The 27726-nt window shown below is 47.1% G+C and overlaps 1 protein-coding gene across 3 annotated transcripts in view; it reads right to left on the reverse strand.

Annotated features, from left to right (window-relative positions):
- The window catches only part of CEP89 (centrosomal protein 89), a 163196-nt gene that overhangs the window by 115330 nt on the left and 20140 nt on the right, over nt 1–27726 (reverse strand). For all 3 annotated transcript variants that reach the window (XM_088451086.1, XM_088451087.1, XM_088451088.1), the window contains exons 7-10: nt 25758–25847; nt 23258–23476; nt 16956–17098; nt 6347–6397 (exon numbers count right to left, since the gene is read on the reverse strand). In XM_088451086.1, the coding sequence (XP_088307212.1) occupies nt 6347–6397; nt 16956–17098; nt 23258–23476; nt 25758–25847 (503 nt within the window). The remainder of the gene's footprint in view (nt 1–6346; nt 6398–16955; nt 17099–23257; nt 23477–25757; nt 25848–27726) is intronic.

Below are 27726 nucleotides of genomic sequence, written 5' to 3' on the forward strand. Positions count from 1 at the left end.
AAAGCTGCCAAATTCTCTTACCGCTGATCCTGCCTCACACAGCCAAAGCTGCCAAATTCTCTTACCGCTGATCCTGCCTCACACAGCCAAAGCTGCCAAATTCTGTCGCTTACCGCTGATCCTGCCTCACACAGCCAAAGCTGCCAAATTCTGTCTCCTGCCTCGCACAGCCAAAGCTGCCAAATTCTGTCTCTTACCGCTGATCCTGCCTCACACAGCCAAAGCTGCCAAATTCTGTCTCCTGCCTCTCACAGCCAAAGCTGCCAAATTCTGTCTCCTGCCTCGCACAGCCAAAGCTGCCAAATTCTGTCTCCTGCCGCTGATCCTGCCTCGCACAGCCAAAGCTGCCAAATTCTGTCTCCTGCCGCTGATCCTGCCTCGCACAGCCAAAGCTGCCAAATTCTGTCTCCTGCCGCTGATCCTGCCTCGCACAGCCAAAGCTGCCAAATTCTGTCTCCTGCCGCTGATCCTGCCTCGCACAGCCAAAGCTGCCAAATTCTGTCTCTTACCGCTGATCCTGCCTCGCACAGCCAAAGCTGCCAAATTCTGTCTCTTACCGCTGATCCTGCCTCACACAGCCAAAGCTGCCAAATTCTCTTACCGCTGATCCTGCCTCGCACAGCCAAAGCTGCCAAATTCTGTCTCCTGCCTCGCACAGCCAAAGCTGCCAAATTCTGTCTCCTGCCGCTGATCCTGCCTCGCACAGCCAAAGCTGCCAAATTCTGTCTCTTACCGCTGATCCTGCCTCGCACAGCCAAAGCTGCCAAATTCTGTCTCTTACCGCTGATCCTGCCTCGCACAGCCAAAGCTGCCAAATTCTGTCTCTTACCGCTGATCCTGCCTCACACAGCCAAAGCTGCCAAATTCTCTTACCGCTGATCCTGCCTCGCACAGCCAAAGCTGCCAAATTCTGTCTCCTGCCTCGCACAGCTAAAGCTGCCAAATTATGTCTCCTGCCTCACACAGCCAAAGCTGCCAAATTCTGTCTCCTGCCTCACACAGCCAAAGCTGCCAAATTCTGTCTCTTACCGCTGATCCTGCCTCACACAGCCAAAGCTGCCAAATTCTGTAAGAGACAAGAGACAGAATTTGGCTGTGCGAGGCAGGAGTCAGAATTTGGCAGCTCTCTTGCCCCTGATCCTGCCTCGCACAGCCAAGGCTGCCAAATTCTGTCTTGCCGCTGATCCTGCCTCACACAGCCAAAGCTGCCAAATTCTGTCTCTTACCACTGATCCTGCCTCGCACAGCCAAAGCTGCCAAATTCTGTCTCTTACCGCTGATCCTGCCTCGCACAGCTAAAGCTGCCAAATTCTGTCTCTTGTCGCTGATCCTGTCTCACACAGCCAAGCTGCCAAATTCTGTCTCCTGCATCGCACAGCCAAAGCTGCCAAATTCTGTCTCTTACCGCTGATCCTGCCTCACACAGCCAAAGCTGCCAAATTCTGTCTCTTACCGCTGATCCTGCCTCACACAGCCAAATTCTGTCTCTTACCGCTGATCCTGCCTCGCACAGCCAAAGCTGCCAAATTCTGTCTCTTACCGCTGATCCTGCCTCGCACAGCCAAAGCTGTCAAATTCTGTCTCTTACCGCTGATCCTGCCTCACACAGCCAAAGCTGCCAAATTCTGTCTCCTGCCGCTGATCCTGCCTCGCACAGCCAAATTCTGTCTCTTACTGCTGATCCTGCCTCGCACAGCCAAAGCTGCCAAATTCTGTCTCTTACCACTGATCATGCCTCACACAGCCAAAGCTGCCAAATTCTGTCTCTTACCGCTGATCCTGTCTCACACAGCCAAGCTGCCAAATTCTGTCTCCTGCCTCACACAGCCAAAGCTGCCAAATTCTGTCTCTTACCACTGATCCTGCCTCACACAGCCAAAGCTGCCAAATTCTGTCTCTTGTCGCTGATCCTGTCTCACACAGCCAAGCTGCCAAATTCTGTCTCCTGCATCGCACAGCCAAAGCTGCCAAATTCTGTCTCTTACCGCTGATCCTGCCTCACACAGCCAAAGCTGCCAAATTCTGTCTCCTGCTGCTGATCCTGCCTCACACAGCCAAATTCTGTCTCTTACCGCTGATCCTGCCTCGCACAGCCAAAGCTGCCAAATTCTGTCTCTTACCGCTGATCCTGCCTCGCACAGCCAAGGCTGCCAAATTCTGTCTCTTACCACTGATCCTGCCTCACACAGCCAAAGCTGCCAAATTCTGTCTCTTACCACTGATCCTGTCTCACACAGCCAAGCTGCCAAATTCTGTCTCCTGCCTCACACAGCCAAAGCTGCCAAATTCTGTAAGAGACAAAAGAGACAGAATTTGGCTGTGCGAGGCAGGAGTCAGAATTTGGCAGCTCTCTTGCCGCTGATCCTGCCTTGCACAGCCAAAGCTGCCAAATTCTGTCTCTTACCGCTGATCCTGCCTCGCACAGCCAAAGCTGCCAAATTCTGTCTCTTACCGCTGATCCTGCCTCGCACAGCCAAGGCTGCCAAATTCTGTCTCTTACCACTGATCCTGCCTCACACAGCCAAAGCTGCCAAATTCTGTCTCTTACCGCTGATCCTGCCTCGCACAGCCAAAGCTGCCAAATTCTGTCTCTTACCGCTGATCCTGCCTCACACAGCCAAAGCTGCCAAATTCTGTCTCTTACCACTGATCCTGCCTCACACAGCCAAAGCTGCCAAATTCTGTCTCTTACCGCTGATCCTGTCTCACACAGCCAAAGCTGCCAAATTCTGTCTCTTACCACTGATCCTGCCTCACACAGCCAAAGCTGCCAAATTCTGTCTCTTACCGCTGATCCTGTCTCACACAGCCAAGCTGCCAAATTCTGTCTCTTACCACTGATCCTGCCTCACACAGCCAAAGCTGCCAAATTCTGTCTCTTACCGCTGATCCTGTCTCACACAGCCAAAGCTGCCAAATTCTGTCTCTTACCACTGATCCTGCCTCACACAGCCAAAGCTGCCAAATTCTGTCTCTTACCGCTGATCCTGTCTCACACAGCCAAGCTGCCAAATTCTGTCTCCTGCCTCACACAGCCAAAGCTGCCAAATTCTGGGCCTGATTCAGAGCCCGACGCTATTTGCGCTCGCTAGTTCAGAAAAAGGGGCCGGCTATTTAAATTGAGCGCTCGCTCTTTGCGGTCTGTTGACGCCTCTATGTCTGAGCGAGCGAACGGAAAATGCGCTCGCTATTTTGTAAAGACGCCCCCTGGTCGTTCGCATCATACGTCATCTCCGCTATTTATTAGATTAATCGAGTACATCGAAAGGCGTCTGAACTGTTCGCAGTGCTTGTGGTAGGTTTTACTTCCCGCAATCACTGCGAGCAGTTCAGGCTAAAAGACAACCAAGTGACGTGGTCGATGACGCTGCTTTGTTAATTATGCACACCCATTAAACGCCCGTTTTGACCGTTTGGCACGCCTGCGTTCGGATCTCCACTCCCCGTTTTCAAGCACCTTCCCCTGTTACCACACACAAACGCCTCATTCTGTCACTCAAATTAGCAGCCCCTCGCTGTTTTGCGAGTGCACGATTTCCGACCGCAAAGACTGGTTGGCGCATGCGCATTACGACCCGTACGCATGCGCAGATGTGCGAACATCGCTCAGAGATGCTTACGAACGGCTCTGAATCAGGCCCTCTGTCTCTTACCGCTGATCCTGCCTTGCACAGCCAAAAGTTGCCAAATTCTGTCTCTTGCCGCTGATCCTGCCCCGTAGAACCAAACCTGCGCTACAAGTGATCGACTGAGATTCCAAAGAAAAATGTATTGAAAATATGACAGAAGGAAAATAATAAAATACAATTCTAAATGGTCTTTGATTTGTGTCACAGTGGCCCTTTTGTTGGTTTGTACCAGAGGGGGTAGCAGTCACTGGCCTCTCACATCAATGAGACTTGGCTGTCTAACACCCTGACGATGCGTTGTGGTTTTCCCTCCTTGGGCGGCTGATGGTAGGTAATCACCACGGCTGGCCTTGAGAACCCCACAAGCCTTGCAGTTTCATAAAATGCTCAAACAAGTCAACTACAAGTACCTAATGTCAGCTTACTTTCTAATATAACCCCGAGCTAGACATGCGCCATTGTTTTATGAGACAGTCAGCGTCATCAGCTTCATACGGAGGTAGTCAACTTTTTCGGCCCATGGGAGGGGAAATCAGATATTATTGCTTTAAGTGACAGCATCTTCTGTATCAATGATCACTGTAGGTAATATAGATGTGTCCCCATACACCTAAGCCTCCACACGTCACGCGGAGTGAGTGAGCTGCCAGGTCCCACGCGACTCGGCTTGCACAGACGGCTTTTGTCTGAAAATGCGTCTTGGGGCCAAATTCAATTAGCCCCATTCATTTAACGGGGGTGAAGAAAATTGCTACCCTCGGCCTTTAATGCCTGGGGCCATTCAATTCCAGCCTCTTTTTCCCCCCGAGCCCCTTTTTAACACGTGTTTAATTAATGGGCGTTAACACATAGTGATTTCTTTTACACGTCTGATCAAACCTGAAAAAAAAAAAAAATCCTCATTGAAGTTGAGCCTGCGGTCTGCCTTCGGGGCTAATTGACTAGCCCCGGGAAATCACTGCGGCTAATTGCATTCCCCAATTACCTGCAAAAAGATGCGAGAAACCGCTTCATTCACGATACTGCGCTCATTAAATTTACACTTGTATATCTGTGTGCGACTGAGTCTGTAAACGAAGCTCAACGGAACTTGGCATGGAAAAAAAACGCGGCCGCTGCATCGCAGAACTTAGTATACAGATTCAGAGACTCAGTCGCACACAATATACAAGTGTTGTATATCAAATTAATCCTTGTCTCATCCTTTTTAGACCAAGACACATTTTCAGATGAAATCAGATGGAATAAAAGTCGCCCGGCGCAAACGGAGTCAGACGGGACCTGTTGCGCCGAGAAGAGCTGTTTGGCGCAACTGCAGCAATAGTGTATGAGGGCACATCTGTAAATGCAGGATATTATAGCAATTAGATGATATAAGATTTACACGAGATAATAGGAATATAGCCCTGCTGAAAGACATTAGGGGGTAAGTTCACTGAAGGTCGATTTTAATTGATTAAAAACAGATCTAAAATCAAATCAACATCAATGTTGAGTTTTAGGGGCTAAATCACACATTTACTAACACACTATATTTTGTATCGATACAGAAGTGTTAGTAAATGTGTGATTCAGCCCCCAAAACACATTGTTTAGTGAGCCCACCAGACCGGGGGCAGGGCAGGGCACTGAAGTGCGGGCAGGGGTTCTATGCGCACGCCAAAGGGGGTGTGGGCTACCGGGGAGGGACAATGGGGGTCATTCAGACCCGGTCGTTAGCGCCGATGCGCTCGGACCGGGTCGATGGCCCCCCACAGAGCATGCGCACGACGGCGCCGGCGTGCGCATGCGTGAGACCCGCTACGACCGACAGCGCCGGTCGTAGCGGGTCTCGATCCAAAGGGGGCGAGCTGTCGATGATGATTGACAGCTCGCCCCGTTTGGAAGGCAGGCCGGGGGGTGGCAGTCCAAACGGAGGCATTCCCATGGGAACGCCTGCCTTTTTGGGGCGGCCCCACTGACATCACTAGTGATGTCAGTGGAGAGCTTCCGGCTCAGACAGAGCCGAAAGCTCTCCGGGGCTTACGACAAGGGAGACCCTACCCTAGGGTCTCGTCGTAAGCCCCGATGGTCGCGATGGTCTTGACCATCACCTTAGGCGGTCGTAAGGCTGTGGGTGTTAACCCACAGCCTTACCACCGCAAAGGAGGACGTCTTGAAAATTCAAGACGTCCTCCCCTCATTCAGACCGACCGCACGCTCTGTGCGACCAGCTCTGAATGAGGTCCAATGTCCTTGTGTGTCACACCCCAATTAGTCAGTCTTACGGAGGTGCTTCGTTTTCCCCAAGATCTCCCTGCACTGTGAATAGATACCGTGAGCATGCGCACGGCATCTATTCACCTGGCGGCTAACAGAAACCGCAGTTTTTCCCAACTGCAGCCCGCGGGTGGGGACGGCACAGGGCAGGCTGCTTTAGCGGGGCACCACTAAAAGGGCAGGGCACATATTGCCTATTTAAAATCGGGCAGGGCGCGGCGTCCCGCTAAAACAGCCTAAAGGGAACACTACTGTAGATGTTGAACGATTTCATCAAATTAAAAAAAAAAAGACTTTTAGTAAATTTACCCCTAGATATTTCTTGCTATGGTAAAAACTATGTAAATGAAACATCAGCCCAGTGACAGATGGGAGACGTCGTTTTTCATACCATTTGCAGACTGTAAACGTTACATTTCTTCCCCATAGAAAAGGGACATAAAACTCCTGCAACTTACCAGCCAGGGAGGAGGGGGTCCACGGGAAGGTAATCCGCCTAGCTTCACATTCTGGGATAAATACAGAGAAACAGAATACAATAAAACAAGGATATACGCAGATCGTACCATTGCTGCATGACACACTAATGCCACATTAAGGGTTATTAGCAGTACCAAGCAATGAAAGTTCGCTATATGAGTATATGACCTTTCTGAAACAGTAGGTAAAGTGTTGACACAGCCTTGTACTCTCCTAGTGTGCCAGCAGGGGGAAGGTTTCTACGGCATTTACCAACGTGTGCGAAGGATTCTACGGCATAGTGACCTACAAAGGAGAGCAGTCATCGGTACAAAGCTCGCATTCCTGCTGCGTTTTGTTTATGTGTATAAAATAAAAAATACCTGGATTATTAATAAATAATGACCAATTTAGGTGCAATAATTTGTGGTCGTCATTTTAGTGGTAAGAATGAGTTCATTTTATTTACCAATCTTCTTGCAGTTCTTCCCACTATTAGATGTTTGTTGTGCTGCTATAGAAATCGTATACTAGAGGCTTCCAATCCTCTGTAAATATTTGCCTGTATTATTGGGATAAATAATCTACAGCTTGTTAGTTAGGGGTGTCGCTTTACATTCCTGGGCACACTTCCCCTTCCGTTTCGGTGACGCACATCCAGGCTTAAATTGATTAAGAAGCCTTGAAACACTAGATTTACTGACTTCATAGTCAGCAATATCACCAACAGTGAGTATTGTCCCCCCATGTCCAACCACAAAACGTACTATGGGGGTCATTCAGACCAACTCGCGAGCGGCAGTACGCTCGCAAGTGGGTCGATGGTCCCCACTGCGCATGCGCACGACGGAGGGAGCTCCGTCGTGCGCATGCGCGAGATCCGGCGAGCGAAGGACTTTCCATCGCTCCGGGTCTCGCACCAAAGGGGGCGTGCTGTCGATGTTGATTGACAGCACGCCCCCTTTGGTGGGCGTGCCGGGGGCGTGCCTGCCAGACGGAGGCGTTCCCATGGGAACGCCTACCGTCTGAAGCCGGCCCCACTGACATCACTAGTGATGTCAGTGGGAGTGATTTTGGCTCTGATAGAGCCAAAATCACTCCTGGCCTTGCGGCTGGGAAACCCAACCGCAGGGTTTCCCTCGCAATTCCGATGGTCACGATGGTCAAGACCATCGCGACCATCTTTTTGCACGCTCGTATATGCTGTGGGTGGTGACCCACAGCTATACGAGCGTCCAGGAGGACGCTCCATATTAATGGAGGAGGGCACAGATTCAGAGCGAGCGCTCTGGTCAGAGCGTCCGGCTCTGAATCAGGGCCTATGTCCTAATAAATTTGTACACCACAGTATGTACTTAATGAACGGTACCACAGAACTCCCTTGTATTTTACTGCGTGCTAATACTTCTCGATGCTACAGGCTAAGTCAGAGTTTACGTGCAATTTTTTGGACAATCAGCGCTAAAGCGTGCATTACATTCTAAGAAATAATGCCTGTAAGAGACAATACTTTGTTCTGAAATAAAAAGAAGTTTAATGCACCTGATCTAGCCGTGAGACAGGGCTTGTTGAGGTGCATGGCATAGATTACCGCCTATAACAAATGTCTATTACCAGATACATAACATACATGTAATTCAGGGCTTGACAAATGTTTCTAAAATCTAGGAGCCAGGATGAAAGTGTAGGAGCCAGATCACTGTCCCCCCCAAAAAAATGACAGGAGTGATTGAGGAGCACAGCTCTGTGTATTATGCAACTGGTATACACACTATACTAGTCCACAAAATGGTCACAGTTGAATGGATATAGTAACATGGAGACCCCCTCACTGCTCTGCACAGCTCCCCTTCTCCACCCCCCACCCCAACAATGGTGCCAGAAAGTACAACAGAACCCCCATCCCCTCGTGGTCACACCACTATCCCCCTGAAGCCGCACCAAAATCCCTGGCCACAGATGGACCCTATTACCGAGGAGCTCTATGCAGCCAGAGATGGGCGACATTAGACAGCCTTAAAACCTGGACTGTAATGGTGGTGGTGTTTGGGAACTTCTGCCCCATGGGCCAAACATAATTACCTTTATGTCCAGTATATTCAATTAGAAGTAGGGATGTGCAGGCTCGTATAGGTTTGAGTTTGCACGCTGAGTTTGGATTTTTCCCTCCAAAAAAACGGAACTCAGAACGAGGCAAAACGTCATCTTGCATGGACAAACATCATCATTCCTGGAGTCCAGGAATGATGATGTTTGTCCATGCAAGATGACGTTTTGCCTCGTTCTGAGTTCCGTTTTTTTGGAGGGAAAAATCCGAACTCAGCGTGCAAACTCGAACCTATCCGAGCCTGCACATCCCTAATTAGAAGTAATGATAATAAATAGGGATGTGCGCCGGACCATTTTTGCTGGATTTGGATTTGGTTCTAATTCGTCGTCCGGCTTTGGATTTGGATTTGCCAAACTGCGGTGACTGGCTTTGGATTTGGATTTTTTTACAAAAATGTACCAAAAAAAAAAGCTAAAATCACATAAATTGGGCTTTTTTATTCCTTCCTAGAGTATTATTAACCTCAATAACCTTAATAACTTTAAATTATAGTTTTCACCATTATTGGTCAGAGCAGGACAGGAGGAGTCAGCGCAGGATGGGACGGACAGGAGCAGTCAGCGCAGGCCGGGACGGACAGAGGCACAGCAGTCACCGCAGGCCACACTCAGCACATGCACTCCTGTGCATGAAATGAACGCCGCAATACTATAGGCACGAATCTCCTCGGGTGCTGATAAGGATCTGCTTCCTCCCTCACAGCAAAATCTGGTAGCCATGGCGACCTGGCCCCTGGGATTTGTCAAGCCCTGATGTAATTAAAGTGTTTATAACACATTATTTGTCTTGGCAGACCACGGGACAGGTGTATGTGGACACATCTGTAGCTCGAGACTTTAGCCAGAATCTTCCCGATTCTATTTTTAGAGGAACTGATTCCATGGCCTCAGGCTGCAGTCTAACTATCTGCTAACATGCCCGTCATCTTACAGCAAACGCACATCCATGCTGACACTACTAGATACAGGAAGGCTGCCATAAACTATAACAATGATAGAATTCCTTTAAATGACAGCATTGGATCCATCATCTTTGGCAGTGATTCTAAACCTGGGGCACCCCCCCTCCCCACATCCCTCCCAGGGGTACTCAGCATAAAAAACATGTTGTTATCTAGTAATTATATTCACTACTAATTTATTGCTTTGGAAAAGTTGGGGGTACAAATAACACCCCAGGCGTCACCTAGGGAAACACTGATCTACGTTTGAAAAGGTTTATCCTGAAATTAGCAACAAAAAAGTGTAAAAACATTATCGGCAACATAACACCAATTAAACACAGACAAATAAAGCGTTCAACAAAAAATAATCTAATATAGATAGAACAATTTACATGTTTCAAGACTAAAACATGAAATGATGTTACCCTGGAATTTAGAGCCCCCAGTACTATGTAAATGACCATGATTAATCATTTTTAAAACCAAGTATTATACCAATGTGATTATTAAAAGGAAACTTGTTCCACATAAAATCACTAATATCCAACTTTTGCAATGAATTGAAACATTTGTAATATCCCATGAAGCTTGTTTGCAATGACCATCAACAAATGGGATGTAGTTAGTCCCAATACTAGCAGCAGAATCCAGATGGTCAAAATACAGATGAATCCAGACAGTTATTATTAGGGCCAGGTTTGTGGTTAGGCACTAAGGGGAGGGTTAGGCTGCAGGAGGGGTGGGTTAGGGTTCGACTGCCAATGGGGACGGTTAGGATTAGAACACTCCCTAAAATGCGTTGAAACTTTGACCGTCGGGATGGTCACCCCCGGGATATTGTGCCTAGCCCCAATAAATAGCGAGATCAAACTGGAAATAACACAGAAGTATTGCTTTTTACATCATTCATTTTATGGTCGCTCTTTTGAAGTGGTAATATGCCCAACCCAGCTATAGAATTATATCAACCAAATCCACCTAGCACTTGTACACTATGTAGATTGAACACAGGGCCTGATTCAGAGCCGGACGCAATTAGCGCTCGCTTGTTCAGAAAAAGGGGGTGGCTATTCAAATGAACCATTCGCTCTTTGCGGTCTGCTGACGCCTCCATATCTGAACGAGCGAACAAAACATGCGGACGTTTATTTGAAAAATACGCCCCCTGGCCGCTCGCATCATACGTCATATCCGCTATTTATTAGATTAATCGAGTACATCGAACAGCGTATGAACTGCTCGCTATTCTTGTGGTTGGTTTTTCCTACCACTATATTGCGAGCGGTTCTGACTATAAAACAACCAGGTGACGTGGTCAATGACGCTGCTGTATTAATTATGCACACCCATAAAACGCCCGTCTTGACCTTTAAGCACGCCTGCGTCCTGCTACCACCCACATACGCCTCCTCCTGTCACTCAAAGTAGCAGGCATTCGCTATATAGCGAACAAACGATTTTCGGCCGCACTGACTGGTTCGCGCATGCGTATTATAAACCGTACGCATGCGCAGATGGGCGACATCGCTCGGAACGAGCGTACTGCCGCTTACGAGCGGCTCTGAATCAGGCCCACAGACAGCAAATAGATCAACAAGATTTTATTGCAGTCAGCACTTTGTAGGTCCACCACGTGCAGTGATTACTGCGGACACCCTTCTTGGCAAACTGTTCACAAGTCCCTGGACAGCAGCAGGCGGTACAGTATGTTTTGCCATTCCGCCTTGAGTACTGTGGCCAACTATGACACTGAAGAAGGTTGAGTCAGCCTAGAACGCACCCGTGGCTCCAGTTCATCCCAGAGGCTCTCAATGGGGTTAAGAACTGGCCAGCCCATCCGGGTTACCGAATTTTCTGTATACCAGTCCACAGTCATCCTGGAAACATGACAGGTGGCATTGTCGTCCAGTAGAACTGCAAGTGCATGGGCCCCCCTACCAAGTGTTCTTGTGGCCCTTTGGAACTTGTGTGCAATGGTATGTACAGTATTTCGCTGGCACAGGGGTGTCCAATCACTTTTGTCTACATGGTGTACATCTCAAGCCCCTTTGTAGCAGCTATACAGATGTGCCATGAAGCCTGTATATCAGAAAGACTAAAACTGATTGTGATCCATATAGGTTTCACCGTCCGAGGCTGGTGAAAAGGACCATTATTATTATTACCAGTTATTTATATAGTGCACACATTCCACAGCGCTTTACAGACAATATTTGGACATTCACATTAGTTCCTGCCTCATTGGAGCTTACAATCTATGTGGGTCATTCAGACCCATTCGCGAGCGGCAGTACGCTCGCAAGTGGGTCGATGGTCCCCACTGCACATGCGCACAACGGAGGGAGCTCCGTCGTACGCATGCGCGAGACCCGGCGAGCGAAGGACTTTCCATCGCTCCGGGTCTCGCACCAAAGGGGGCGTGCTGTCGATGTTGATTGACAGCACGCCCCCTTTGGTGGGCGTGCCTGCCAGACGGAGGCGTTCCTATGGGAACGCCTACCGTCTGGGTCTTGCCCCACTGACATCACTAGTGATGTCAGTGGGAGTGATTTTGGCTCTGATAGAGCCAAAATCACTCCTGGCCTTGCGGTTGAGAAACCCGACCACAGGGTTTCACTCGCAAGTCCAATGGTCGCGATGGTCAAGACCATCGCGACCATCTTGTTGGACGCTCGTATATGCTGTGGGTGGTGACCCACAGCTATACGAGCGTCCAGGAGGACGCTCCATTTTAATGGAGATGGGCCCTGATTCAGAGCGAGCGCTCTGGTCAGAGCGTCCGGCTCTGAATCAGGGCCTATATCCTTTACCACATTTACACACAGGGGTTAATTTTTTTTTGTCAGAATTCAATTAAACCTACTAGTATGTTTCGGAGTGTGGGAGGAACCCACAAAAACACGGGCAGAACATACAAACTCCACATAGTTAGAGCCTTGGTGGGAATTGAACCCAAGACCTCAGCGTTGATAGGCAGCAAAGCTAACCATTACACCAACCATTATCACTCTTCTACTATAATGCTTATGCGAATACAATACGGCGACCATTTCTCTTAATATGTACCATACCTGCAATTTGTCTAATGGCGACGTTAGGTTTTCATTGTTGCGGCTGACTTTTCTTTATTATCGAAAAGTTAAAATATAAAACTACTAAAGATAAAGGAAAAATCATATAGAATAGTAGGAAGACAGTATGTGCAGCTGTATGTTGGAAGCTGATCTATTTTTCTACACAACAACCAGTGTTGTCTGGTCTCATCTGTGTATTCGAGGCACAAACTGCTATTATCTCGTAGAGACACAAAGGAACCAATTGTACAGTCATTCATTGCCGAGGCTTATTGACTTTTTATTTTCATCGCCTCAAATCTCCCTGAACACTCGTGGTTTTGATTCCAGCTTTGACTAATATATGTTCTGGTAAAAAAAAAAAAAAAAAAATTGAATGCAATTTCAAGTCCTGATGCAGTCCCGATTCCCGACTCGTTCTTGTGGTGAGGAGGAAAATGGACTCTGAAACACTTCAGATCTGCAGTAACATCCCACGGGGAGAAGGCTGTCAGGAAGAATTAGAAGGTGGTAATGGTGAACCGTTCTCTAAACAGCTTAGGGAAAGGAAAGTCTCACAGTTCAGCAAGCTTTACTGTTCTGCAGGAGACAGGTTGAGAGCTGCAGCACAAAAACGCTCCGCAGAAGAGCGACGTAAAGAAAAACTGCAGTGAAATAGTATATATATTTTTTTTAAATAAAAATATCCCGTGCTTAAGCAGGATAACCGCAGGACAAGTGTATCCGAACGCTGATGAATCAGACTGCTGCGCAATTAGCGCTCTTGATGCACGTGTGATGCCCACGTTCCCAGAAAAACTTACCTTTAGCCCGCCAGAGCTCCCGAATTCCCATTATAATGGGCATGGAATAATAATGTCCAATTTCCTATAGAGGATGCATTTGTACATCATTAGTGCATGAATTTTGTTACAACTCAGCCAGGACATTAGTTTACCTCTGCGATGGCGATTTACGCCTCAGACGTCTGTAGGTTTACCTCCATCCTCAACACCGACTGTATAAATTCACCTATAAAAAGGAGCATGTGTATACCCTTTAACCTTCCGCTGCACATAGTGGAAGCAGCCATTTTGTGAATTAATATGTACGAGAATGCAGCCTGCCCATGCACTGGGTACAAAGCCCTCGCTGTGTGAAATGATTGGACAACACCGTCATGTGCTTCAGCCAATATCTCTGCTCATTAACCAATGTATGGGCAGTCATCTCATGAATAGTTGTCACCTACAAAATGGCTGCCTCAAGCCTTAGTCAGGTCATGTACAACTGGTGATTTGCTAGGCTGCCTTCTCATAAATATTAGTTCGGCTCACAAAATGGCTGCCGGGTAATGGCGCTCTTTACCCACACCAGAATCATGGCAATATTATTATTGGTAGCGGAGAAAATCACCATGTTCCAGCGCTTGGCTCTAACTTGATGCTTATATAAATCTCCTAAAAATCAGGGAGTGTGACTGTGTGGTGCAGCCTTGCACGTCTCCCTGTTCCTGTACAGTGTAAATGACATTACGTTCACAGCAGAAAGAATCTCTTGCATTATTTATCACTCAAAACCGCTGCACAAACTGCCTGGTGAGCGAGACTAACAAGTCACTCAACAAATCAATAGACTGCAGCGAGAGGAGACCAAACACTCGGCTGATCCGGAGAATACACAACTATTTAAATGTCACTTCAGAGAACAGATAAGAGCGAGCCGTGTGATCGTCCACACGGTCTATACCCCCGCTGTCTTGAGCTCCAGTGTCCCCTAGCGGATGAAGGAAAAAATACGTTTTGAGCCAGTACGGAGTTAAGCTTCAATTATAAACTGCTGCTATAATAAACCTCACCAATTGGATCAGGTGCCGGAATCTTAGGGTCTGTCCCATGACTGTACAAAATACTATAGCGTATAAATAGTTTTTACTATACGAGTTAACTAGGCATAGGTCTAGTTCATCGCTAATCAGTGGACAACATACACAGAAACAATTAGAATTTTCGTTTACACTGAAGTGCCCAAAGTCATGGGATTAGCAGTATGTAAAGGTAATGATAGGTGGCGTTACTGTACTGACACATCTTGGAAATGCCCAGACCTGCATCAGTTGTAATCTAACATCTCGTGCCACAGTATGAACACCGCTTAGGCTGCTCATGATCGGAAATTGAATGTCCCATCCGTCGTGCACCCACAAAGTGGTGTGGACATTCAGTATTCCTAGATCTACGGTGTCACGTGTATCGGGAATACCTCATGGAAGGCATTACCTACCCACTGTGGGCAGGGCAGCAGCCGACCTCGGGTGCTTAATGAGTATGATCAGCGGTGTCTGGCCAGAACTGTCCATTGTAACAGACAAGCGACACTGGCTCAGATCGCATCCACATTCAAAGCAGTAGGTAAAAGCACTATGCAGGCTGGTGGTGGTTCAATAATGGTGTGGGGTGTGTTCATGTGGCATGGGTTGGGTCCTCTGGTCTAACTGAACACGTCATTGACCGGTAACCACTACGTTGCATTGCTTGATGACCATTTGCAGCCCTTCATGCACTTCATGTGTCCCCACAACGAGGGAATATTCCAGCAGGATAATGCACTGGGTCATTTGTCCCACGTTGTCCAGAAGTGGTTCGAGGAACATCCTGGAGAGTTCCGACGAATGGTGTGGCCGCCACGTTCGCCCGACATGAACCCAATCCAGTATTTAATGGGATGTGTTGGAAAGGACCATTCGCACCGAAGATCCTGCGCCTATAAACATCAAGGAGCTGTGGGAAGCTTACCAGATGGCGTGGGTCAGCATCGCTCCAGAGGTCTTCCGTCCACTTGTGGAATCGATCCCAAGTCCAGTTGCTGCACTTCGCAGGGCTAGAGGGGGTCTTACACGATACTAGGCGACTATCCCATGATTTTTGGCACTTCAGTGTATTTTTTTTGGTTTATAAATTTTTTTATTTTTTTATTTTTACCAATTTGCTTTTTGACAAATGAAAATAAAAGTGTTGGCTGATGAAGAAGGAAGCCAGGTCATACGAGGGGCACAAATATGAATAATGGATGTATTTACGGACAAAGCTATGGCAGCTTCAGCGTTGTCATGATTTTAAATACCGTAGCAGTGGAGGAACTAGCAAGTGATGGGCCCTGGCGAAAAAAACAAAAACAAATCTGCTTTATCCACCACGCAACAGAAAACAAGAGGTTTGAGGGGCCTCAGGTTTCTACTATGGATGTGCAGGCTCGGATTAGTTCAGATTTTCCCGCCAAAATGTAATCTTTCATGGACAAACATCATCTTTCATGGACTTTTGTCCAGGAATGATGATGTTTGTCCATGAAAGATGATGTTTTGCCTTTCTGAGACACGATTTTTGGCGGGAAAAATCCAAACTAATCCGAGTCTGCACATCCCTAGTTTCTACTGGTAACAGTAGAAACCTGACTGGATGCTGTCATGCTGCATCCGGAGAGAAAATCAGGAGGAGGCAGGGGTGGGAAGGGACGGGACGGTCCTCTCCTCCGGCCGGACTGCCTCCACCTCCTTCGTTACGGCCCGTAGCATACTATAATGAGTCAGTCTGACTCATAATTATCAGGACCGGCTCCAGGTACGCTCTGTGCGTGCGGTCGCACAGGGGCGCCAGAGTCCGGCAGTAACAAATCCCCGCCCTGCTTCCGTCGGCTGCTGTGATTAATGTAAGGAAAGAGAGAGGGGGCGCACAAGACGGCTTATTATACTGCTGATAATGCCGCTTTGCTGTGGGCCCCAGGGCAAAGCACCAGCGATAGTTCTGCCCTGGTATAGGTTAGATCCACAGAAGTATCCTTAGAAAGTAAAACAATTTGCGTACACAGGTGAGTGAATTGCCTTAAATCAGTGACTCATGGTATACGATGGGTAACCTGGTAGCAATGTATGGTTTTGCTTTCTACGTGGATGGCATCGGCCCAATTTTAGCCTGGCACGTGAGCTTCTGATGTCACTATAGCCGACAGCTCCCCATGAATTATTGGCTCGGAATGGACAATTTATTTACCAGAGATAATACCCTTGGACCCCAGCGGTATATTTCACCCAAGGAAAACAATGGGAATTTGACTTAATTTGCTTTGAGCTATATAATAGATCACCAAGTATTCTGACGTAAAAACGTATAAACCTAACAAAATACCTCAGAGAACGTCATTTACTGGGGGCAAGCCGGGCCTACATTGCCCAGATGGGCAATGACTGTTTCATACTGCGCAGGTATAGGATCACTGTGCTTCTCATTCCAGAGTCTCTTTATTGAAACTTTTGATGGTTTTGGTGAATTGTGGACAAAAAGTTTCCAGGATACATTTATAGCCTGTAACAAAGTTCTAACTAATCGTCGTTATGCGACTTAGAAGAGAAACATGGTGATCTCTCAGCCGATGCACAGATTCTTCCATAAACCTAAGGATCTAATTTAATGTGGCAGAAATACAGAACACACCACAGACAGTACCTCTTCCTTGGACAAAGGGCGATATTTGGTCTGGTAGCGGCTCAGCTCCACGTTCAGCCGGTGGATTGTCATATTTAAAGCGTCATTGTCGTCCACTAGTTCTTGTGCCTGCTCCCTCAGGGTGAAGAGCTCCGCTGCCTGCGCTAAGAGCCAGGAACAAGGAACACAGTCTATCAGGCGTTTACTGTAACATATGACACGGTTTCGTTACGCACTATTCCATATAAAACAGTCAGTGCTACCCGATTCTGTAACATGGCTACTGACCTCTCGACTCTTTACACCAGTGACCCAATATACGAGGGCGAGTCAAAAATTATCCGCACTCCAGTTATATTAAAACTTCTGTTGGCCGTACTGTCTTATCAAACACTTTCCGTACTGGGGGCCGTATTCAATTAGTGGTGAAAACGGGAATTTTTTTTGTCATTGGCAAAAATAACTTTTGTAAAAAAAAAAAAAAAAAAGGGCAACATTTTCACCAAAAAAACAGGCGAAAACGGCAACATGCGAAAAAAAACTGGACGAATAAATGCAAAATCCCTGCTTTTGGCCAAAAATGTGGGGATTTCTTTCAGAACCCTTTGGACACCCGCCCCTAATGATAAATTATAAAAAATAAAAAAATCGTAAGTTGTGTACTTTGGTGAAAAACGACCGGCCAAATTTTGGGTGAAAAAAAGTAAAATAAAAAATCGTTGAAAAAGATAAAAAGCCTTTTTTTTCCCAGGAAATTACTGTTCCACGTAAATTGGGGGTACGTTAAAATGGGTGCAAGCATATTTGCATGTCGTAAAAACGCAATTTAAAAAAAAAAAGTAAAAGAAATGCCTGCTGCAACGGCTTGCGATGATTAAAACACTTCACGGATCCATACTGCCCCCGAAAAAAAATCAGACCCAATAAGTTAAAATTATTTTCAACGGGTTTTTTTTTTTCGCCAAAAATTTGCACAGCCGTTTTTAGCCAAAGCATGCAACTTACGATTTTTTTTCCTGGTAATTTATCATTAGGGGGAGGGGGCGTTGTCCAAAGGGTTCTGAAAGAAAGCCCCACATTTTTAGCCAAAAGCAGGGATTTAGCATTTTTCTCCAGTTTTTTTTTCACCTGTTGCTGTTTTTGGGCAAGAATTTTGCCTTTTTTTTGGCAAAGAAAACGGCTGTTTTCGCCGCCAAATGAATACGGCCCTAGGTTGCTGTCTGCCCAGTCACTGCTGTGTAGGTTTGAGCTTGTTACGTCAGTTCATTTATGACTGCAGTGCAAGTAAAAATGGCTGCCCCACTTGTGATTTGCATGAATGAAGAGCAGAGTGCAGCGATTCGGTTTTTGTGGTCTGAGGGTGTGCCTGGTGCCGATATTTATATAAGACTTTGTGCACAGTATGGAGGTGGTGTTTTGCCATGAAGAAGTGTGTATGAATGGATAGAGAACTACAAAGAAGGTCGCACAAGTTTCAGCCATAAAGAAGGAGCTGATGAGAACATGAGCGTGCACAGGAACGGATTCTGGGCCTAATTCAGACCCGCTCGCGAGCGCTAGCAAGCGGGTCGATGTTGGCCAAGTGCGCATGCGCACGAGGGAGCCGGCTCTGTCGTGCGCATGCGCGAGACCCGGATAGCAACGGCCAAGCCGTCGCTATGGGTCTCTCTACAAAGGGGGCGTGCTGTCGATGGTGAGTGACAGGACGCCCCCTTTGGTGGGCGTGCCGGGGACGTGGCTGCCCAGACGGAGGCGTTCCCATGGGAACGCCTACTGTCTGGGGCCGGCCCCACTGACATCACAAGTAATGTCAGTGGGAATGCTCTCGGCTCTGATAGAGCCGAAAGCACTCCAGGGCTTGCGGCAACGAGACCCTACCAAAAGGGTCTCGTCGCAAGCCCGATGGTCGCGATGGTCTTGACCATCGCGACCATCTTTTTGGCCACTCGCTATAGCTGTGGGTGGTCACCCACAGCTATACGAGTGGCCAGGAGGCCGCTCTAAAAACGAAGAGGGACGGCCCTGATTCAGAGCGAGCGCTCTGTCAGACCGTCTGGCTCTGAATCAGGGCCTCTGTTGGTTAGACAAGTGACATTGGACTATCACCTGTTTGGTCTCCTGAAAGAAGCAGTAAGAGGATGAAGATTCACGTCTGATGAAGAGGTGAAGACAGCGGTGCATTCGTGGCTCGCAGCTCAGCCTAAACCATTTTTTAATGAGGGAATACGAAAGCTTGTTGACAGACGGACAAAGTGTAATGAAAACCAGGGAGATTATGGCGAAAGATAATGTATTTGGCTGTAGAATTTATTTTAATCAACTTTCAGAAAAGACAGAGGGCCTCATTCAGACCCGCTCGCGAGCGCTGAACGCTCGCAAGCGGGTCGATGTTTCCCAAATGCGCACAACGGAGGCGCCTCCGTCGTGCGCATGCGCAAGACCCGAACAACGACGGGGTAGCTGTCGTTATGGGTCTCGCACCAAAGGGGGTGTCCTGTCGATGGTGATTGGTGGGCATGCCGGGGGCGTGGCTACCCAGACGGAGGCATTCCCATGGGAACGCCTACCGTCTGGGGCCGGCCCCACTGACATCACTAGTGATGTCAGTGGGAGTGTTTTTGGCTCTGATAGAGCCAAAAGCACTCCGGGCTTGCGGCAGACGAGACCCTACCACAAGGGTCTCGTGGCAATTCCAGTGGATCACCAAGAGGAGTATGAAGTCAAACAAATATTAGATTCCAGAATGTCCCGAGGTGCAGTTCAATTCCTGGTGGATTGGAAGGGATACAGGGCCTAATTCAGACACGCTCGCGAGCGCTGAGCGCTCGCAAGCGGGTCGATGTTGCCCAAGTGCGCATGCGCACGACGGAGGTCTCGCACCAAAGGGGGCATGCTGTTGATGTTGAGTGACAGCACGCCCCCTTTGGTGTGCATGCCGGGGGCGTGGCTGCCCAGACAGAGGCGTTCCCATGGGTACGCCTATTGTCTGAGTCCGGCCCCACTGACATCACTAGTGATGTCAGTGGGAGTGTTTTTGGCTCTGATAAAGCCAAAAGCACTCCGGGCTTGCGGCCAACGAGACCCTACCGCAAGGGTCTTGTCGCAAGCCCGTTGGTCTCTATGGTCAAGACCATCGCGACCATCTTTTTGGCCGCTCGCATAAGCTGTGGGTGGTCACCCACAGCTATGCGAGCGGCCAGGAGGCCGCACCATTTTCACCTCGGACGGCCCTGATTCAGAGCGAGCCCTCTCGTCAGAGCGTCCGGCTCTGAATCAGGCCCAGAGTGCGGATAATTTTTGACTCACCCTCGTACTAATCCTAGAGGTGGTAACAACAAAGATGGTCCCTGCAAATTATTATTATTATTGATTATCTTAAGGTGTACGCAGTGCTGTACAAGAGGTAACTTATAAGCCAAAAAAGTTTAGACAGGAAAATACATAGCACAATAAAACAACTCAAAGCTTAAAAACAAATATTGTAATAAAACCCCAGACAAGGAGCGAAAAGTACAGGGGGGCTTGCTGTAAGCCACAGTCAGTAGGCAGCGGTGCAGTATGGGAAGGCACAACTGTTCTCCGTGGTCCTGTACCCATCGTTGGGCAAGCAGACAGCAGCAGTGTTGCTGAAGAGGGGGAGATACACATACATGTATGTACAGACGTAAATTCGAGTACGTACACACGTCCATGGCATCAGTACACCAATACAAGCTGTGTTTCCTAACACTGATACCCCTTTTACACCGGAGCTAAAACCCGGGTTTTTGAAGGGTTAACCCGGGCAGCTCCCTGGTGTAAAAAGGCAGAGGGTTGGATCGCCGGGTCGAGTGACCCGGCAATCCAACCCAGGTAACTAGCAGGGTTTAACACGGGCGTAGCCTGTGAAACCCTGCTATGGGAACAGCGCACTCCGGGTCACAAAGACCTGGAGTGCGCTGCTAGCCGGCCGATTGGTCCGGCTTCAGTGGCGCTTGGAGATGACGTCATCTCCAAGCGTCCACTTTCACTCCGCAATAGCCGGGTCTATGCAGACCCGACTGCGGTGTGAGCGGCGCTGACTCGGGAATATTCCGAGTCAGCGCCGGCAAAATTCCGGGTCTGATCCGGATAGGAACTTTGTTCCAACTCCGGATCAGACCCGGAATTTAGGTGGAAAAGGAGTATAAGTGGTTCTCTAGATCCCTGTCCAATGCACATAACCAATAGCAGGAGAGACTCCAACTTCATATGTCAGGCTGGAAGCCATAGAGGAGAAGGTGGCAGAAAACCATATAGGAGGTCATTTTTGACCTGCTGACCTAGTGTCTGTAAGTAAATAGAACAAAGGCATGGGGGGGGAGTGGAGAACCGCCACCTGGGACCTCTGAAGCAGAAGATACTCAGAACAGATATCACAGCTTTAGGTGTGGGTATAATAAACTTACAAATACAGTACTTTGTACTTCAAACAATTTGAATGTGTGCTTTAAAAAGTCTTGATCAGGTTCATGTCTGTAAAATCGTTCTTTACAAGTAATCACGAGAAAGTACGCATATAGCCACGTACCGCCTAACGTTCTATCTACAGATTAAGTGCAACTCCCAGCACACGCTGTCACCCTGCTGGCCTGTTCATACCGAGTAATCACCCTTCAGCACAGGGTCACCCAGTAACTGTGTCCCCGGGAACTTTATATACAGGATGAAATAAAAGCCGGAACAGTTTGGCAGGGATTCCAGCTGATTGGGAGAATGGGTAAAGGGGGGCATCCACTACACGAGTTTATCAGGCGACTGAACGATAACGACGTCGTTATCGTTCAATCGTTTATAAATTGTGCAGTGTTTGGTCGTTAACGATCAATGATGTGTCGGCCAGTGACGGTTGCTACATTATTATCGCCAACCGTTACTTCAATCCAGACTATTTTCTGAGATTTCTCTCTCGTGTTTAATTGCTTTTAATCTATATATTTTTTCATTCCATTTATCAATATTTATGGACATTTTCCTTTGGATTATTATCGTATTTTTATTTATCTTTTGATTTTTATTTAGGATTGTTGTCTTCTTATGATCATCAATTTTTTCACCTTTTATTGTTTGTACTGTGATGTTCAATATTTATGAAATAGATGCTAATTACATATTTTTATATTCATAATAAATTGATATTTTCAATCAAGCCGTATAGATATTTATGACTAATTGCAATATGTATTGATGTTATCTATATTATACATATATTTTTTTATTTGATGTTGCAGACCTTTTTATATACATTTACATTTGTTTACCATAATACCGATAAATGTATTGATTTTTGATCTATTACTAGGTACTATAGCGCTGTTCATATCTTTTTTCCTTTTGATTTATCAGAACCGTAGGCTGTAAGTGACGGCCCCATCCCATGGCAGGAGATCAGCGCCCACCGCTACAATGCAGGGGGATGTAGGAGCTACACCCTAATGTAGAAAGGCGTTCTGGTATCTGTCACTTGTTATCATAAACATATCTCCGTATTTGTTGTTTTCCGTTGTACTGTTGGGATGTAGTTAGGCGGTCGAAATGCCGACCACCAGAATCTTGACAGTGAAATCCCGACATGGGACTAAAGATAGGCGTCTAAATAACGACGCCCATCATTAGCCCCACGTTGAAATCCGGATGCCCAGCATACCGAGCGTAGGTTAGCCGAACGTCACGACGTGTTAGTCTCGGGGAGGGGGGGAAATTAGGTTTAGGCACTGCCGGGGGGACTTAGGGTTAGGTACACCCCCTGGAGGGTTAGGTTTAGGCTAGGGGAAGGGAGGTTAGGGACCACAAGGGGGGGACGGGGGACTAAGGGTTAGGCACCACCCCCTGAGTCTTAGGGTTAGGCACCCCCAAGGGAGGTAGATACTTACCAGCCGGCGTAGGAATTATGATGTCTCGGGCTTTCAGGGTCGGGATTTAAGCCGTCTGTATTTCATACCCAAGCCGTACTGTTTGCCCCTTTTAGATTATATTGATTATGCATGTATTTTTCCCTGTACAGCACTACAGACACTTGGTGGCATCATATAAATAAATGATAATTACAATAATAAAGGCCAACTCCTGTAAGACAGAAACGGGATTCTGTTCTGGAGGGGAGAAAACGGAGACTTCTAACGTAGATGTTTCCTGTACATCAAATAAGGAAGAGGCAGCAGGTTATCGGAGGGTTGCCCCCCTTACCCCTGGCACGCTCCTCTGCGTTACATTAGTAAAATGTTTCTGTCTGGCCCACAGCTAGGTATTCAGATGTCACCAACGGCCCAATCTGCAGCCACCCCCACACGTCAGTGTTACGTTACCTTCTCCTTGTGATTTCCGGCAGGTCTCTTCCAGTCCCTTCTTTTCATTCTTCAGGTTCTTCATCTTCACCCGCATGGCTCTGATCTTCTCCTTCATCTCCTCCACCTGACCGCTCAGCTCTTGATTTTTGCTGGTCAGTTGCAGATTTGCAGCCCCCAGATTGCTGTCCTCATCCCGTTTTATTACAAATGAGCTTGGCTTCGGCGTCTCGGATACACCTGTACAATGTATAACCCAAAAAAGGTATCAGCCATTGCTGTACAGAACACGCCAACTTCATAGTCTTTCCAGAGGGAGCTCACCCCCCCCAATGTAGCGACCTCACTACAACAACACTCCCGGAACGTGGCGGTTATCACTAGTGTGCATCATACAAGAACTACTGATTAGTAGGCGGATATCGGTTATCTGACATGTCCATGCAGTAGATATATTGCTTGTACAGTTAGGTCATTTAAGCATCATATAACTGAACATATATATGTGTGTGTAAGACCTATAAAAAAAAACATAACAGTGTCGCAACATTTTCCCGACAACTGGTTTGTGAATAATTGGACTCAAAACTTTTTCAATAGAATTCAAGAGGCTATGATAGTTATAAGTAACTGACACAAGTGGATTATCAGGTCAGGTTTCCGATTTGGAGTTTCTACTCTAAATAGGAAAAATAAACAGAAAATATTCCTGTAGATTAGGTAAATTTAAACTGTAAGAGATTAACCGTTATATATCTTTAAGTATATTAGAATACATTGGGAAAGTCATATTTTATTTGTAATCAGTTATTTCCAAAAAAAAAAACTTCAAAAAGGCAAAAAAAGTTAACAATGAAAAAAAAAAAAAAAACACAGACCTTGCGGCTCCAATTCAAATAGGGAGCATCTCCTCTCAGACTAAGGGCCTGATTCAGCATTGAGCGCAAGTACACTGCTGATCGCGGATTCCCGATTATCGGGCGCAGGACCCATTCTGAGAGTGTGCAGAATTGACCCTGCGTAGTCACACGTAAACCCTTGAATGCCTCTACCTGATTGACACGCAGAGGCATTTAAGGGGCGTTGCGGGGTCAGCTACCATTCCCGGAACCCGGGGCGTGTACTTCCCATTTACCAGGAGTGGCTAGCCCAGTGTCCTGGGCTCACAAGCCGCCCAGCCTGAGTTAAGCTGACAGGAGGTCTAGCGCCATCCATTGGTCGCGATGGGGATCCCAGCCTGCGACCCCTGTCGCAGCGCTGGGATCGCAAACGCAGTAGGGGTTGTCCTACACCTCCTGCTGCATTTGCATTATTGCAAGGATCGCAATTGCAAAGCTGCCTGCGTGCATACATCATATATCTATATAGCCTGCGTGCATACATCATATATCTATATAGCCTGCGTGCATACATCATATACCTATAGCCTGCGTGCATACATCATATACCTATAGCCTGCATGCATGCATACATCATATACCTATAGCCTGCGTGCATAAATCATATACCTATAGCCTGCGTGCATACATCATATACCTATAGCCTGCGTGCACACACCATATACAGTATCTATAGCCTGCGTGCATACATCATATATCTATAGCCTGCGTGCATACATCATATATCTATAGCCTGCGTGCATATCTCATATATCTATAGCCTGCGTGCATGCATCATATGTATAGCCAGCGTGCATACATCATATATCTATAGCCTGCGTGCATATATCATATATCTATAGCCTGCGTGCATTTCTCATATCTATAGCCTGCATGCATACATCATATCTATAGCCAGCGTGCTTACATTATATATCTATAGCCTGCGTGCATACATCATATATCTATAGCCTGCGTGCAGCTTTGCAATTGCGATCCTTGCTGAATCAGGCCCTAATAACGCTGGACCGGAGCTGTATATAATCTGAGTATAGGAAACTGGATGGAAGAGATGAAGAAGTCCAGGAACGATAATTACTTTGAGAAGCTGCCAAACCACGGAAAGGTAAGTATAGCTGTTCTGTATACACACTGCCGCATTCGGCAGAACCACAAGATGTAGATCTGATGAATCACTTACAAACTAGCCAGGAAGAGTTTTTGTAATGACCTTAGATTAGATTGTGGAGCACTTCAGCTAACGTTACATTTCACACGGCTGCAAAAGAAATGCGCGGGGAAAAGTGCAGCAAATGGGGCGACACAGGCTGCTCCTATTGGGCGGTCACTTCTCAAGTCATACAACCACCTCATAGCAGAGAGACGAGCAGAAAGCGTAAGCGGGTCCGAGGGGTAGGGGGGGGGAGGGCATAATTGCAGTGCATGATGGGATGCCAAAACTCTCGGCGATGTCATAAGAAATGATGAGAGACTGAATACTGTCACCACCTGGCTGATGTACCCCTGTTATAGACGAGGCGGATACACACCCCAATAACGTGAAATAGTACACCTCCGACGGGCACAAGTAGCGGGCAGCCAGAATTATCTGAGGAATAAAAGTAATAGGAGATCTCCAGTACCTGATGTGACCACTTCCGCCGTCTGCTTCCTGACGCTCTCTGGGCCAGGAGGAGGAATCGGAGACTCTGTCGCGGCATCAGCGCTAGATTCTGCGTAATAACAGATAGATACACAGCTCTCACTAAGCGGCTTCACGCAATCTGTGCACAACAAATTAGTGTTCATTCTGGCACCCTGCACCTGGCACAACCCTGTGCAGTTCCTCTTTCCTGCCTGGGGCGTCGCTCCCTGCTCTGGTGCTTCTAGCACACTCTGCTCTGTATCTCATCACCTGAGTGTGCTAGAGGCACCAGAGCAGAGACAGGTGCAGGGTGCTAGAATGAACACTACAAATGGTAATAATGTGACAGTAAAACTCACTGACCTACAGTGTAGTCAGTCACACATGCCCATTAGCAAATAAGCTATAAGCCACAAAGAAATCATTTAAAAATCACCTATTTGTACTTTTTACATATCACACAGATATATAAAAGTGAAGTGTTGCCATCATCGTGGCGTTTTCTATATGAGATATGGAAACTTGGTCATGTCGAAGGTCTATTTGCAGACGGAAACGTCGACCATCTACATGGATTTTTGTAGGAGTGTAATAAATTGACATTATGGAGAAGCCCGGTGATCGCCCTGTTTCTTCTATAGAACAATACTGATTTGCCCTTTTGGGATGACCCTGAGGAAGTCTGCAGCATGTACCTTAGCCGGCAATGAGAGTATATACAGCATAGCACAGCCTAGTAGGACATAGCTCACCGTGGCAGCTCATTCGTCCCCATGCTACAATCACTGCGTCAGCTTTTACAATGTGTTTTCATTTTTCTTCAGGTTAAAAATCTAATTTCAAAGCGCCTTGTTTTCTAATGTATGGAATTAAAGAACACTGGTCCTTATAAAATGTATGTAGCCATACTGTGGAGTCATGCGATCAATACACCAGGAGCCAGCAACTCGTGTTTCAGGGTGTCTCAGCGACGTCTCTGCTTCCTACGGAACCAACGACCGTGTCAGGCTGCATTCGTATGAATTGCGGCAAAACTATGGCTGCCTCCAATAAACGCGCCGGGTGCTCTTTAATCCTCTGATCAAACATTAGGGTGTAAAAGCATTTCAGCATTACATGCACAAAAATCTATCCGACAAATCTTCAATGACGGCCAGATCCCCTGAGACTAAGAGCTTACAGGAGGGTTTAATTATAACTTGTTATGACGCCTCCCTGTTCTTTTCTGGTCAATTAGTCTGGGAGAAAAAGACATAAAACACCTTTCATGGCAGATTTATAGAAGCAGAAACGTGCGCCGCTCGGGACCAAACACAAACATTACGCGGCTTACAGCATTCTCTCATCCCATCCTTGTGGTCTGCTAATGCGGAGTTCAGGAGCGATGTCACTGCGTAATACTCTGCAGGGTATTATATTAGGTGTCATCCTTTACCAGCGGTGACCATAAATACTTTGCGTGAAGGACTTGGATAAGAAAAGAAACAAACTGCTCTGTTATACATTAATTCACTGGTTCTTGGTTCACAGAATGTAAAGTTATTGTACGCCACAAATCCAGGTGGGGCCCATAAGATTATGCCCAGTCCCCCCCCCCCCCCTCCCACATCGGATGATGGCTATAGTGGCAAAACACCCTTACAGAACCGTATTTAGCACGTAAAATCTCCCCACCGCCCCCCCCCCCCAAAACGGCTTTGGTGGCCAATTTGCATTTCCATTGGCCCCTTGTTAACAACAGACGGAGTCCTTTCTGTGCATTGGATACAATAGTATACACTGTACACAGCAGGTCTGTTGTCACTGCGACTAGAATTAAAAAGCTTCCAAAAATGAATGTATCCTCTGGGCACCCTCAGCAAATCGCCCTCTTTAAGTGTAGTATGAGTAATTACTGATTAATGATAACCACACCATAGTAAATGGGACTCGCTGCTCGTAAAAAAAAAGAACCATAGTGTAAAAAT

This window comes from Taudactylus pleione, unplaced genomic scaffold (assembly GCF_031769625.1).
Source record: "Taudactylus pleione unplaced genomic scaffold, aTauple2 ptg000537l, whole genome shotgun sequence".
Classification (NCBI taxonomy): Eukaryota; Metazoa; Chordata; class Amphibia; order Anura; family Myobatrachidae; genus Taudactylus; species Taudactylus pleione.